We start from the raw sequence: 16,610 nt of genomic DNA, 5'->3' as shown, positions 1-16,610 counted from the left end.
GTATAACTCTGATCATCATAAGTGTATATGCTCACCTGAGTATTTTTAAGGCCCTTAAACTATAGATTCTGGGGAATTTTGTTGCAATAAATAGATTCAGACATGAGATGAAGAAACCCAATATAAGCACATTTTAGTGCATCATCTTTGTAAGAATATGGAGTTTTGCGATGATGTTTCATTAATTAAAGGGTTAATCTGTGTGTTATTAAATCAACATTTAATATAATCAGTATGTTGTTGAAGCATTTAGCATGATTCATGATGATTCATTTTGTTCTACTTATGTAAACCGTGCCCTAAAACTTAAAACACAAGGCTAGTTCTCTTGCAAGATTGAGTATTTTTTCCACAGGTGTGACATAGGTAAAACTGTGTTTTTCTGCAAACTCATGAGGTTTTTCGTACATGTAATCCATAGACTAGTTAACTATGTCAGATAAGGTTGGGCTGACAGGCTTCTCAGCTGACGCTAATGGTGAAGAAGTGCCTACTCGGAGATCAAGATGCGCTTCCTCACACACCATTGGGTCAAAGACAGGCGAGTTTCTGTATAATTGGGCTGGAAGGTAGCCAGAGAAAGTTGGAGTTGGGTGGAGGTCGCAGGTTCGAACCCAGCTTATGCAGCTTTGCCATCAAGCTGCCCGCGCTTGATGGGAGCAAAATTGGCCCTGCTCCCTATTGGTGGGTAGATGGCGCTCTCTCCCCACATCATTCCTAGGGTGATGTCCACAACACAGGGCGTCTGTGAGCTGATGTATCAAAACCGAGTCGCTGCGCTTTCCTCCAAGTGTTAGCGCTGTGATGCTGCTCGGTAATGCTGCATCAGCAGCAGTTCAAAAAGAGGCGGAGTCTGACTTCACATGTATCGGAGGAGGCATGTGTTAGTCTTCACCCTCCTGGTGCGTTGGGGCATTACTAGTGATAGGAGGAGTCCTAATGAGTGTGGTTGGGTAATTGGCCGTGTAAATTAAGGAGAAAATGGGAAAAATTTGAAATAAAATTATAAAAGAGTTGGGCGGAGTAACTTCCTGCTAGGCACTTCTCTCTCTCCAGAGAGAGATACTCTTCCTAATACATAGGCAGCCGAAAGCCCCAATTTTTCTCCTATTTTCACCTTTTTATTTCAAATCGTTTTCCAATCATCTTTTTACTCAATTTTTAATGTACGCAAAACTGTTTTGCTCAGAAGATTCTTTGAATAAATCAGATGAAATCAGAGGAATCTCTTTTTTTCTTTATGACGTAGCACATTTGATACAAAAATCGAACAACAGATCAATAATCTTACAATCTTTGTGCAAAACTCCAGAGCTCTTGGACCCTGGATCTGGTGGTCTTGTTCAATTATCCATTCCTGCTTTTAACTAGTCACTTACCTGCCTAACTATTGCTGTATAGCAAACTAAGACTACACTACTACTAGACTACTACCAAGAAAGATCAGTAGGAGGTAACAGACTTTTTCCCCACAGACGCTTTGTCGTCACGGTTAGCTCAGAATAGCAGAGTTTTTGACTTTCCACCTGAACTTTAACTAATTAAACTTTGGTTATATCATCCACCCATCCATCCATCCATTCATTCATCCATCCATCATCTACTGCTTATCCAGGCGTCCGAGTTGCGGGGGCAGCAGCCTCAGCAAAGAGGCCCAGAACTCTCTCTCCCCAGCTAACTTTACCAGCTCTTCTGCTGAGACACAGAGAGATATAATCTGAACTCATTGCTCAACGTTGAGGAGCAGCGGCTCTACTCCAATCCCCTCCTGGATAACCAAATTCCTTACCCTATCCCTAATGGAAAGTCCAAACACCCTGCGGAGGAAACTTATTTCTGTTGCTTGTATTCCTAATCTCATTTTTTTGGTCAAAAGTGATTCTTATGGCCAAAGCCATAGGTGAGGGTTGGAACCTAGATCAACCAGTAAACAAAGAGCTTTGCCTTCCGGTTCAGCTCTCATACCTACAGCGGACCGACTCAGAGTCTGCAACACAGCAGATGCTTGGTTGATCTGCCTGTCGACCTCCCGCTCCATCCTTCCCTCACTTGTGAACAAGATCTTTAGATACTTGAACTTCTCCACTTGGGGCAGCAACTCATCCCCAAACCGGTAAGGGCACTTCACCCTTTTCCAACTGGGGAACCATGGTCTCAGATTTAGAGGTACTGATTTTGATCCCAGCCGCAGAGGGAGCTGAAGGTCTTGGCTAGATAAGACCAACAGGACCATGTCATCTGCAAAAAGCAAATGTGAAATCCTGAGATCGCCAAGCCAGACTCCCTCCGCCAGTTGGCTACATCGAGAAATTCGATGAGAAAGGACAGCCTTGGTGAAGTCCAACCCCCCCTAAAAACCAGTCTGACTTACTGCCGGCCATGCGCCCCACTCTCCTGCTCCGTTTATACAGGGATTAAATAGTTCAAGCCCTATAACCCATAGTACTGGAGCACCCCGCACAGGATACCCAGAGGGACACAGTTGAATGCATACTACAAATCCACGAAACAAATGGACCAGTTGAGCAAACTCCCGGCCCCCTCCAGGGCCCTTGCAAGGGTAAAGAGCTGCTCCAGTGGTCCACCACCAGGACAGAACCCACATTATTCCTCCTGTATCTGAGATTTGATCTGTCAGACTCTCCTCTCCAGTACCCCTGCATGGACCTTACCAGGGAGGCTGGTTATCTGTTATCTGCCTGTAGTTTAAACACACCTTATGGTCCCCTTTCTTAAAAATGTGAACCATCCCCCCCGTTCAGACAATCAAGGGGGACCACCCCCAATGTCCATGCAATGGTCTAAAGATTGTGTTACCAGCACAATCTCAACATCCAGAGACTTGAGAAACTCAGGTCGGACCTCATCCACCCCCGGAGCTCTCCCACCAAGGAGTTTTCTGACTACCTTGTTTACCTCAAGCTCAGTGATGGACGAGTCCCTATCCAAGTAGACAAGCTCTGCTTCCTCTGTGGAAGACGAGCTGAGTTGAGAAGATCCTCCAAGTATTCCTTCCGTGCCCAATGACATCCTAATGACATATTGTCGGTTGGGAACTGCTTTTCCTTCCTGAGCTGCCTGACAGTTTGCAGAACCTTTTCAGAGCCAACCGATAATCATTTTCCACGGCCTCACCAATCTGCAAAGTCAATCATTGAACTGCGGCCTAGAGTCTCTGGATTTAAGACACCCTTGTGCTCGATCATGGTATTCGATATGGTAATATAGTGGATCTTTGTGTTAAATTTGTGTTTGGTTGCTTGTGCCGCCATCTTGTCAGTGATTCTCACACCCTCTGTTTTGAGTGTGTATCTTAAAAATCTCTGTTTGAAGGATCATGTAGCCCTAACACTTCTTCCTACCCCTCCAGCCTACACCTTACTCCTAAGCAAGCACACAGAAAACTAAGAGGTAGGGCCAAGGGGTGAAATGGGACTGGGTCGCGGTGTGGTTGAGCAGCTTCGCTTAGATTCAAAGATCTGTCAAATCACTGGGCCAACCTGATTCATGCTTTTTTTCATAGGCACGTCGGTACGGCAGAGATCCGGCTCGGCTCCAGAATGCTCCAGTATTGTCGTCGTCAGAATGAAATCACGTAATTGTCTCTGGCCACTGCAGCGATGGTTGCTCACCACAGTATGTATGAATGTATACTCTGTATGCTCACTAGTGTATATTTGTGTGTTTGAGTTAAAGGCGTGGCCATCTGTGCTGCAACTAACTGACTATTCTAGTAGTCGAATAATCTGCCAATTATTTGTTTGATTAGTCGCAATTATTTTTTGTCATGCTCTCTATTTGTACTTTCTACTGGTGAGGACAGCTAAACACTTGGGCTCCAAGATCAATTTTCGAGTACAAAATTACAAAGTATATTTTAGGAAACACACACACAGGCTGGATCTTTTTTTTCAGGAGATTTCAGAATACTTGTATGGATTCTTATTTTTTTCCAAGCAGATATTTCCCTACATTTTTTTTTTTTATTAAGAGTCTGTAGTTACTTTAACTTAATTTTAACGGAGTGGTCAGCGTACAACACTTATTCAGCTAACGTTTAACTAATGTTAGTAATATTAAAGAAGCCTTATTAAACTCTCCTCAGCAGCTCTCTGCAGTAATTTTACTCACCACGCGTAATTTAGGGTCAGTGTTTAAACTGTACAGAACTAGTAAAGACAGACTGTAGAGTATAGTGGAGTTAAATGTGTGCGTTTGTGTTTAATGGACACAGCGCTGCCATTACACTGTATGCACTGCTCTCCCACTCTCTCCCATGCTCAAAGTCCCTCCCACACTGAAACCTCATTGGTCAACTAAGCATGAGGAGAGGCCAATCAGGATGCTAAGGATTTATCACTCTCTCACTATGTGTGTATTTCTCTTTCGTTCTCTTTTTTTTCTTTTGCGTGCCCTCTCTTTCGCGCTCCATCAAACATTAACAACATGTCAACAATGAAACTCTGCTTTGACATTTTTTTATATTTTATGTTGCTGATTATGCCGACTAATCGTTGCAGCCCTAATAATCTTTTTTAAATAAAGCTCTGTCTGCCACCAGTCTTCAGAAGTAAACAATTCAATGCACTCATTAAAATCTAAATTAAGTTCGAATAAAATACCTCAATTTTATAACAAGTGACCTTGTGAAAATTGCATATGTACAGATTTGAAACTGGACATCATCTCTTTTCCTTACATTTATATGATATGATATGATATTCAGGCCTAAAGCAATACAGCCACTGCTGAGTCCTCTGTGTGCTGACCTACATTCTGTTAAGTGGACCGCTGCTGTTGTGGACTATCGTAATGATTGCCCTTTGTGCTTGTTGGAAAATGAACAATGGACCATGCAGGCCACACTGACAAGCTAATACACCAACTTCACGCAGAAGAATTCCTCTGCACCGTCAAGCTTTCAGCATGTACAGTATCTGGACGCTTGGGAATTACTTGTCAACATGGCTTCAGATGAAGGAAACATGGAGTTAGAGCCGTTTACTGGTGACAGTGATGTTTCTGAAATGTCAGCTCACGCTCCCACAGTCAGCTACAGAGAGACAACTAGACTCGTAGGCTTTTAGAAAGCATTTAACAGCATAACTGCTATACAAAAAGCTTATTTGTGGATACAACAACTGATAATTAATGTTTTAAAGAAACAATATGCACTAAACTGCAGCAATCATGTCTACACCAATCAAATAAAAAAAACTAGTGTTTCTTTTGCATATTTCTGTCATGTTGCAACATGACAGCCACCACTTGTTTAAGAAGCTGCTCACGGAGCACTGAGAATGAATACCAGTATATAATGAATACCAGAATATAAGAGAAGAACCTTCGTAAGAAGTCTAACTTTAGCTCTCACAAATTGCCACTCTTTCTTTTCTCTCTTCTCTGTCCACTATGGCTCTCTTTACTTCCCTTTTCCACACAACTGCTCTCAAGCCAGGGACACCAAATTCCACAGATCTTTGTGTACATGAACAGACTAGAATGCACATCAAACTTTAAAATGCTCCAATAAGTTGCTAAAAAGAACTCACCATATATTTTCTTTAACCATTTTTTTCATTAGTGTGTTGATCGACAAATCAGCTTTTGTTCTCTACACCAAATAAAATCGGATGTTCTACTGCCATCTGCAACTATAATAACAGATCTCTGATTGGTCAGTCTGATTTTAACCTATCCGTACAACCCAAATGTTCTAATTTAACATTTCAGACTGGCAGTCTGGCAGTTCGTGTTGCAAGACACCATTATTATTATTCATGTGTTTTTGTTCTTTTATATAGATTTTTTCTTTTTTTTTTTTTTACAATTTTAAAGTAAAATAATAAAGATTTTATCAAGGTCCCAGACCTCAATTGGCTTGTAAGATGAATATGTTTTGTTGTCAGTTATCATTTGGTTAGGTCAGATGATGTAAATATAGCTTTATGAATAGTCTTACTCCTCAAATCATGTCCCAAATCAGAAATCTGGGATTCTCGAAGTAGCTACTTGAAGATCTCATTCCATTCATTATGTCTAGTTGTGGACTCTAGAATAAATAAATGCCATGTGAGCTGTTTTTTGTGAAGAAAAAAATGTGATATAGCGCTGCTTTAGTCCAGTAGAGGAGTGGGAAGGGGTGGAGTGGGATTGGAACAAAACCCTGGGGTGGATTTTTACTTTTAACTAGTGTAAACAGAACTATTTTAAAACATACACCTACCTATCTCAATTGTACTTCACTGGTGGTGTTCTATAGACATATTTTAGCCGTTTGTTCTTTAGCTCGGAATTACTGGGCAAAACAAATAATACTGATGTGTTATTCGCACAGAAAACACAGGAACAAACTGCCATGTTGTTCCTAGAGCTGTTAGCTCCTATCTCCCTGATCTGCTCATTTTTCTGAATATTTTCTTTTACTAGCGACTGCAGACAATTCTAAATATACAAATAACTGATGCTCACAATGCAGCAAAAGACTGTAGTCACAGTTAAATGAATGTGATTTCTTTCAGAGTCTATTTTAATGGAAAGATGGACCAACCACTGCACTGTCCACTGTGTGTAGTAATGCCATCTACTTATTCCCAGTACACACCGGACACTGTGGATGAAGGAAAGTTAAATGCCTGCTCAAACTCTGATAATTCAAATCCCCTTGCCATGTGCATGCTGGCCAGTGTTTTAACCTCACAAGATAACACCTAACAAATTATACAGATGTGCTATTCCCTGAGATAACACTTCATTATCAGTTAACCTACAGCTATCCCATGACTCTGTGTACTTATTTATACAGTGAATCCTTAAGATCTCAAGTGTATTAAACCGAAATCCTCTAGTTCTAGTTACAAAGCAAAACCTTTTGAAACTCTGAATGTGAACACAATGTTAGTGCATATTTCAGAAAAGTCTTGTTTTACAATTATAGAATTATTCTTTGGGTATTGCACCTGAATCCAGTCAACACACCACTAAATGCTGCGGTTTTAATTTCAGCTTAACTATTATACAAGCTTGTGAAAACAAACAAACACTGAAAGAAAACTAATGGGGCGAATGAATGCAGCCGCCACCCTTCCCCCAAACCCCCCCGGTTTGAGTCGAGTGGCGTAAAGATCTCATTTTCAAGTCGATTAAACAGAAATCAAATCTAGTCTTTAAAGCAGCGGCAGAAAGATCGATAACACCTTGTGTTTCATTATCCAGAGAAGAGCTGAATGAACAGGGTGCGCAAACAGCAAATAAACCTCAACACGTGTTGGAAGACACAAAAGGCTGGACTATCTCTTGTTTACACGCACTCACGCCAGAGTAAACCAAAGCTAGCGAGTCACTGGAGCCGCCTGAATGGGGTTTATGAGCCTCTGCAATCTGAGCTCTGTTAACGTCCAGCTTTTTGATTCCACTCAGCTTAATGATCTCTAACAGCCTCTGAGAAATCACACACATCTTAGATTCATCTTGTTTTGCTTTATTGTTTATTTGTTTGAACTTGAGAGCTCGAGAGCAGGCAGGAAGAGTCAGCAAACTGTAAGTTAAAGTTAATTTTTACGCTCTAATTTGGTTAATTAAATTAAATGAGACATTAAGCATCCCTTCCTGCACTAATTGTATCAGTCAAAATTCTCACAAGTTAAAGCAGCTTTAGAATTAGTTTTGTTACAAAAAGACTGACTGACGTTCTCCATGTACATTTCAGCTCACATGTGACCCAAAATGCATTGCTGAGGTAAATTTATGGCTAAATTTGCAGTCCTAATGATTTATTTTTATTAGAATAGAACTACTGGGGTATATTCGTAAATAAAATTACACTGCTGAGGTATAACAGTGACTAGAGTAGCAGTGCTGATGTATTTTTAAAATGTTTTGTAGATACCAAAATACCTTTAGGCTACTTAATTTTTCCATGGTGAAAAAAGTGGCATTTAAGGTAAAACTGAATTTAGTATAGATTTTGTTGGGTTAATATTAACAGTTAACAGGATTAACTGTTAATATTCAATTAATTAATATTTCAATTGGCTGAACACTTCACTACCAAAAATATCTAAAAAGTACCAAATAAGAAGGGTTAAACTTCTCTTGTTAACAGCACAAAGAAACATCGGCACCCTGAAGAGCATACTTTTTTTTAAGCTGCAGATTACAGTGCTGCCCCAAGTAACCAACACTCAAGTTCCAGTGAGACAGAAACCACGGAGCAACTTGCCTAGATACCAAATGAGAGAAAATTCATGGATCATTTGACAGAGTTTATATTTCTTGGTCTTGCTATCACACGCTGCTCTGCTGTGGGTATCCTCACAGAAAATACATTTAGAGGCCTGTGGTGGGGGGGTGATAATGCTGCAGTGTGAAGAACATCTATCAGGGGCAGTGTCAATTTGTGGCAAAGGAAAAGATAGAGGAGCCCCCCCCACCCCTGAAAAAAAAACTCGAGCAACTGACCATGTTTACTTCCTGTAAGCCCAAACACAGGGAGATAATAAAGCAGGAAATAACACAGGCTGCACAGTTTCAGATCAGAACAGGGCACTTTTACAGAACTAAACTCATTTAGCAAACTCAGATCATTAGATTCATATAGATTACTAACACAGTCCATTGTTCTACTTCATTATGCAAACAAGAGATCAGTACAAGGTTCTAATTCGGTTCTTTGGCCAACGACTCATGAGCCATTAAACTAAAATGAGAAGATTATACCTAAAAATATTTTGTTTAGTTAAATCAGTAAGTACAGTCTAATATTCTGGGGGTTTTATATTTAGAACGTTGCAGAAACATTGCATATACATTAAAGTAAAATCAACATGACAGAAATGAGCACGCTTATCAAAATATTAATAAGAAATAATAAGATTGATTGGGACCTTATGTCCATCATGCCAGCAGTCTTAAAGAAGGATTCCACGATATGAGCCCACTGACTTTCTTTAAAGGGTATAGGATATCTGTGTTATTATATAATATGGTGCACCATCAATAAACATCTATTTTCTAGTCCATTTTCATACATAAGAAGTCGCCCTGGATTATAAGGCGCATTTTAACAACACTACCAAGAAATAAGGGTGTCGCCATGTTTCCTATCCAATGGGGAAGCAGATAAAACCATTTAGTTTCAAAGTCAAACGAGTGCTGGATGTTAATCTACAGATTTTTTTTCTGAAAAAAAAAGATTTTTTTTCTGGGTGAGTAAAGTGTTTGCGTTTATTTACAGTAAGCTTAGATTTCCAAATTTTTCAACAGCGAAGTAAGCAGCAGTGCTAGCCAGGGTTTGGAGCAGCAATAGCCACATTTAGCAGCACTTAGCGTTAGTAAAATGCCACCTCATAGGACTACACTGAGGAACCCTGAGTGTTGCAGAAGGTCAGGGTGATATCAGCTAGCATTTTGTCCTGCGTGGCTTGTTTTAACACGATAAACACACAGGCTACAGTCCAACATACTCACCTCTGAATGGTAAAATACTGCTCCAGTCTCTGTGCTGGAGAACTAAACTCCTGTATAACTCTGTACTTCAGCAGAGTGGCTTTACTGCTCCTTAATACCTGACTGGTAAAATTAAAGGATTTTAGGTGCGTCTTTTAGTGCGAAACACGCAGCATATGATGTTCTACAACCTGCTACTGATCTTGTTTTCTGTCAGTAGTCAGTTAGAATGCAGTGCTGTATACTGTTGGCCTACAGGTGAGTGCCTAAAAGTGCCCAGGAGAACAAGTGCTCTTCAGGCGCCCTAACAATGTGAAAAACTGTAAATACACAGAAAATTCTTATCAGTGATTCCCTTTTTTTTTTTTTTTTTTTGCATTGTTAACGTTCTAAACCATGGGTAACCAATCTTACCCAAAGAGGGCTGGTGTAAGTGCAAGATTTAATTTCCATAGATCAGAAGAACATCTATTTCCACTTGCTCACAAAATGAACACTGACCCTAACTGAGTTAAGTGAGGCCTGCAGTTCTCTGGATTGTTGTTGTAGGTTTATTGTGATCTCTTGGATGAGTCGTCGCTGCACTCTTGCTGTAATTTTGAGCAGCCGGTCACTCCTGGGGAGGTTCACCACTGTTCCATGTCTTCTCCATTTGTGTTCAATGGCTCTCACTGTGGTTCACTGGATTCCCAAAGCTTTGGAAATGGCTTTATAACCCTTTCCAGACTGATAGATCTCAATTACCTTCTTTCTCAATTGTTCCTGAATTTCTTTGGATCTCTGCAGGATGTGTAGCTTTTAGGATCTTTTGGTGGAGATCTTTCACTTTCTCAGACAGGTTCTATTTAAGTGAGGTCTTGATTGAGAACAGGTGTGACAACGATCAGGCCTGGGTGTGGCCACAGACAGTGTACTCAGGAGTCAGAAACCACAGTGACGGTATGTTTTAACAAGAGGGTAATCACTTTTTCACACAGGGTCATGTAGGTTTGGATTTTTTTCTCCCTTAATAATAAACACCTTCATTTTAAAATATCAGGAGAAGATGAATCCATGTTTATATTATGAATTTATTTTCAATAAGCACATGCAGAGCTTTTAATTATTAGTAATACTTGGAGTAAATCTCACGCCTGGAGAATAAACCTCTGTTTCCTTTTTAAAAGACAAACATCTCAGTCATTTTCAGAATGTAATGTAAAAAATCAGCTCTGATTTAACTGAAAAAAAGAAAATCAGCAGTGTGTTTTGAGGTTGTTTGTGATTTACTTCCCTGTGTGTTTTAAATGCTCCTTTCTTAATCCAGTTTATTTTTAAAATAGTCTGGAAAACGTGTGTGTGTGTCTGTCTACTAACACACCTTCGTGAGGAGGAGGACTCTCTTCTGTAGGCGGCGGACGAGTGCATCCTGGTTTTCACGCTTCTTCTGTTCCTCCTGAGCTTTAGAGCGAAGTTCAGCTGCTTCAGACTGCAGCTGAGTACGGGTCTTCTCTAAAGAGCGAATACTGACAGTGCATAGAGAGAGAGGGAGAGATACAGAAAGAGAGAGAGAGAGAGAAAGAGAGAGGGGAGAAAATAAAGTTTAAGCAAGCACTATTCATTTTAAAACATTTTTAGAAGAAGTCCCTAGTAGCAAGTAGCCTTGTGACCACAATACCTGAATAAAGCCACCCCTACTGTCAAACATGGTGGTGGCAGCATCAGGATAATAGGAACGTCCATTAGACATGTTAAATTACAACTGTATTAAGCCAAGGTCACCTCCTGGCTTAGCACTGAAAGTGTGGAGAGTAAATTTTTTATAAAACATACCTTAATAATCAATCAGTTTGTTCTCATTTAATCTCTATTTATTATGAATATATCCCTGCCAACTCAATTAAAAATACCCACACCATTTTATGTTCAAAACACAATCAAATTATATTACGTTCTGTTCATTAGTCTCTCAAATGAAGACAAATGTGAGTATGCATGGATCTCTGGAAAATAACGATGTCTGGCAAATGTGAAGGTCTTCTATACTAAGTAATTTTTCGGTGAAAAGGTACATCCAATTATTACAACATCCTGAAATATAATATAATATCAGATTAGCTGTTAAGGAGTAATAAAACCTGCATCAGGACACTGACTCGCTGACAGGAAGCAGAACATATAATCACTGACATTGACAGTAGAAAAAATAAGACTGATTAGTCGACTACTAAGATAATCATTAGTTGCAGAGTCCATATGAGTGGGATGGGTATTTGGCCATGTAACTCGAGGAGAAAATTAGGGGGAAAAAAATAAAAAGAAAGAAGAAACAGAGCTGGGCAATATATAGATATTTTATCATACTGTAATAAATGTTCTTATCCTTTTTTATATATATATTGAGGATATCATCAGTGCTGAGAGAACACTGATCCAACTGAGCATTTCATTATAGAGAGTGTAAAAATCCTGTTTAATGACATGATATAAAAATAATAATAAAAAATCACTGTTCTATTCATGAAAGAGTATTTAAAAAGCAGTTTTTAAGAATCTGCCACTGCTGATGCATTTTTCTTCTTTTGTAAACATGAGATATACTGAGCACTAGAGATGGACCGATCAGTGTTTTTGGGGCCAATTCCGATCGCCGATCGTCTTTCATCTCGATCGGCCGATCACAGATACTGATATTGGGCGGGGCCAAATGCCACATTAATGCCACACAGGTGCCTGACAAACCTGATACAGATTCCTCTAATTAAAACACGCCAAAGCAAACACTGGTAATTTACACTGATAGTAAATAAACAGAAGACTGTTACTGACCAAAAAAAACGCTTTTCAGGAAAGATATAAGTTATGTGTAAATATTTATGAGACACCAGAATTTGTATATTTATATGCCAATACTGAGGGAACAACATCAGCCGCCGCAGCCTGTTTTTTTTTTAGAGTCAGCTTACTGCTTAAAACAGCTCATATTTACTATTAATATATAACTAATAATATATTATTTTGTTAAGAACAGTAATCTATCGCTCCAGCTGGAGCTTAAATTGGACAAAAAGCCAGCCTGACTCTGCCCGTCCTCATAGTTATTACGAGCGCGGACCTGATTTAAACTCCACATTTTTTTAGTAAGTAACATTACAGCAATAAAACGGAGCTGTTAACTAAATTCCCAAATAGTTGGAATGAGCGAAATCTGTTTTAATGATGTTAATAAACAGTACGAAACTGTCACGTCCTTGCTGCGGAGACTACACAGCGCTGTCAATCACTTATCTAACCAGCCTGTACTGATTTCTGTCCCCAATAACCCTTTTAATAACCTCTAATAGACTTTAATAGTCTTCAATAGCCTTCTACAGTCTAACCTGGCAGCCGTGTTCACTAAACCGCGCAGTTATAAACATTCTGAGGTGAGCAAAGGGCAAAATGACCAACGTGCCTTTAATTTTATCTGAGCGGAACTGTGGCTTCCTCAGCGAGTCCAGTATAAACCGATACAGAGTGGAGGAGCTGGAGTGAGAGCTGCAGAAACTGCAGTGAGGAGCAAAAACTAATGCATATCCAGCTCTAAAAACACTGACTATAGTCCCCTGCTGCTGTTAGCTTGTGAGCTAACTAGTTCCATGACTCACTGACCGGGCTGATAGATGAACTGTAGAGAGTTGTATTATCCAGTTAAATGGTGTTAAAACCATTTTCTTATTTTTACACTATCACCAGCACCATCAGTGTGGGATTATGGATCAAGGCCGGTGGCTATACTGTTCATATTGATATTTGAATTATACTGTATCGACCAGAATTAAGAAATATATTGTGATAATATATATCTACTTTTGGCCATATCGTCCAGCCCTAGAGGAAAGTAAAACTTATCCAAATGTGAGAAAAGTACAGAAAGGAAAGGAACAGGTGTCTCTGCCCCGTCAGAGCAGCAGGAATGGATCAACAGGAGTTGTAGTGTACGCTGTCACATGTTGAGATGTGTGTGTGAGCAAGTAAGCAACAGCCAGAGAGAGGAGGGTTTGATTCAGATAGATTCTGACTGGGAGAAGACTCTTCCACTTGACCTTGCGAAATTACTCACAGCAAGGGTTCAACCCCATCAAACGTGTGTGAGTGTGTGTGTGTGTGTGTGTGTGTGAGTATGCATGTATACGCTGCAGTGGAACACATAGCGCTATGCATGCTTCTGCTGCGGACGGCGGTGAGGAGGAGAATGAGTTCTGCAGGAGCGTTATGATAACTAGATTGATTAACACCTCATCTCCTCCAGATGCTGGCCATTCGGGCTAAATTGAGCGGTGATGAAATCATCACAGTGGGCTATGGGGGTCAATCAGACAATAATACATAATCTAATCCTGGAACCTTCCTCATCGGCCATCAATCTGACTGCGTTCCGTACGTAAGCCTATCATGCAAATTGGCTTCATTTGTTAGTAAATTCATTCAGATGGAGAATTGATTCGGGGAGCCGCTCCGGCCTGCATGCAGATTAATGGAATGACTAAAGCGAGTGGACCATAGCATTATTAAATCACTGACACGAAACACAAGCGCAGACATACACGCAACGCAGGCCTCAACAATACACACAGAGTGATGCAGTCCTGACAACCTAATTATCGACTCCATATCGGTCTGCAGCGACTGCCCACGCTCAGGAGAGAGAGCGGGAGAGGAGGAAAGGCAGCTCAGGGCAAACAATCAAACAACATAAACAGAGAAGGTGAATCACGCTCTTCATATTTCAGTTTAGATCTAGGCAAGATATCAATATTTTATCATATCGTGATTCTTTAAAAATATCGAGATTATCATCAGTGTTTAAAGAACACTGACCAAACTGACCCATTTCTTACAGGGAGTGTAAAAAAATCCTGTTTTTATTACATGTCGCCACAAAATTGCACATAAAAAAAAAATCACCACTGTACTGTTCATGAAGGAAACGCTAAAGCTCAGCTCACTGGTGTCACTAAATCATTTTAAACTCTTTTTAGTTTTTGTATATTTTTGCTATGGTTTTTAGTTGTTTTTGGTCATTTTTAATTTTTAGTTCATTTTCGACCCTTATTTTGATCTAATTTGTCTTATTTATAATTTCTTATGCGTCTTTTTTGTTCTTTGACTATTCCTTCTCTATGTATTGGTTTGGCTACATTGTACATGAGGGCCATACTCAATGCACTAGAGTTTAATAAAGATTGATTGATTGATAGAGTATCTGAATAGCAGAATCTGCTGCTGCTAAAGCATTTTGTCTGCCTGTCAAAACACTATAAATTCTGTGTATTGGGAAAATAACTTTAAATATAGTGATATAATATGTTTACCATATCACATACATGAATGTGATTACAGCAGGTGATTACATTAAATAGGGCAGTGACTACATTTTCATATCAATATGGGAATTATAGTAAATCGACCAAAATTAGGAAAAATACTGTGATACAAATTCTGCCTATATCGTTCAGCCCTATTTCAGTATTGATAAAGATATTAATTTTATACAAAACACCAACGTACACCGACTGGCCTTATCTTTGTTTCTACACTATTGCGCTGGTATGAGTGGATCAGACACAGCAGTGCTGCTGAAGTTTTTAAACACTGTGTCCACTCACTGTCCCATGGTGATCTGATGCATTCAAGAATAACATTCTTCTGAAGTGGATTTTCAATCGTTTCATTTAGCTTTATGGCATTTTAAATCTATAATTCATTTGCTCTAGTCTGAATCAGTTAACTGAAAGTAAATACGAAAAGAAGGTCCTGTGTTCTGGACTAGTACTCATTTGTATGTTGTTTAACTTGGATTAATGGCAGAGACAGGTTTTGTTAATAACTATAGTAATTATCTACTTAATATACAAGGATAAACTACACCTGCACATCAGTTTAGATTAAACTTGTGGTGTATCAGAGCATGTTCTCATCACAAACCAGGTGAAAACAGCTCCATCGTTAGTTTGGGATCAGACCAGACGACATCAAACCCAGATCACCTCCTCTGTTTTTTGCTTCACATCCAAATATAATTACTGTATTCATCCCAGCCCAAATGAATTACACCAAGGGTAAAACAAAGCAGAGGCCTTTTTAACTGAAATAATCTTGACTAATCTTGATGTTAAACACATCATAATGAGTTCTTCTCATCACTGCATACTAACTGCTTTGCGGATGCAAAAATGTAAACATAATTCAATGCAGTTAGTTTCTGTGTTTGAAAATCATGTTATGATTAATAAGCAAATCTGAAGGCCCTTGTTCACACTTCTTACATTCAGTGCAATGCAATAGTGTTTTTTCTCCAGCAAGCACATTTTTGTGCAAAGCATTGAACGGCGTTGAAATGAACTGAACTTTTGGGGAGAGGCGCAGTACGGGTCATAATGGGTGAACTGAGAAAGTGCTCTTATAGCGACAATAAATAAATCCCTCATGTGCACAGGGCTACTGCAATATATTTCTAGTGGAGCACCCGGCTTTCTGTGGACGAGGCCAATTCAACATCCAACGAGGAGGTGTCTCAGCCAGGGTGCAGCTCATCCTTTTCTCATTTTATTTAGTTTTAGTAATGATTGCCTGAACTACCAGTGCAGCAGCTTGTTGTGTAATGTATAGTCCAAGATGCTGCGTCAGCACTGAAATTTTTAGCACAGAAAAGCTTCTGAAAGAAATCGGGTTTGACTGATCATTTTTGAAAAATCCAGGTATGTACACTGACATGCCAAAAGTCACAGGACCACAGTAAGTAAAATTTTAATGAAGTGACACCACTACAGCTTGGGAATTTACACATCTGTATAAGTTGTGAGGTATTGTCTTGTGAGTAAGGCTAAACACTGGCCAGCATGCTCATGGCAAGGCAAATGTAAAGGATTAAAGTTGGAGCAAGGCCTGATAAAGGATGCAGATGGATGGGACATTTTCCATTTCTTAAGTTGTGCAGACATTCCTCGATCCACACAGTGTCACCTGTCTTTACAATGTACCAGGATGCATCATAAAAGGTATTATCACTAGCAGTGGACAGTGCAGTGAGTGTTAATGATTGTGAACAGCAGAAGGCCTCACATCCTTACTGTCCTTGGTTTCCACTAGACATGGCAAGAAGTCATAGGACACTGCTAGTTTTGGCATGCCAGTTTCAAAAT

At 39.7% G+C, this 16,610-nt stretch overlaps 1 protein-coding gene across 1 annotated transcript in view; it reads right to left on the bottom strand.

The window, feature by feature from the left end:
• mad1l1 (mitotic arrest deficient 1 like 1) overlaps positions 1-16,610 on the bottom strand; it is a 120,089-nt gene that overhangs the window by 52,140 nt on the left and 51,339 nt on the right. The window contains exon 11 of the mRNA XM_022668627.2: positions 10,808-10,952. Within this exon, the coding sequence (XP_022524348.2) occupies positions 10,808-10,952 (145 nt within the window). The remainder of the gene's footprint in view (positions 1-10,807; positions 10,953-16,610) is intronic.

This window comes from Astyanax mexicanus, chromosome 21 (assembly GCF_023375975.1).
Source record: "Astyanax mexicanus isolate ESR-SI-001 chromosome 21, AstMex3_surface, whole genome shotgun sequence".
NCBI classification, from domain to species: domain Eukaryota; kingdom Metazoa; phylum Chordata; class Actinopteri; order Characiformes; family Acestrorhamphidae; genus Astyanax; species Astyanax mexicanus.
Note: the sequence above shows the minus strand (reverse complement) of the source record. Positions and strands in the feature narration are given on the sequence as shown.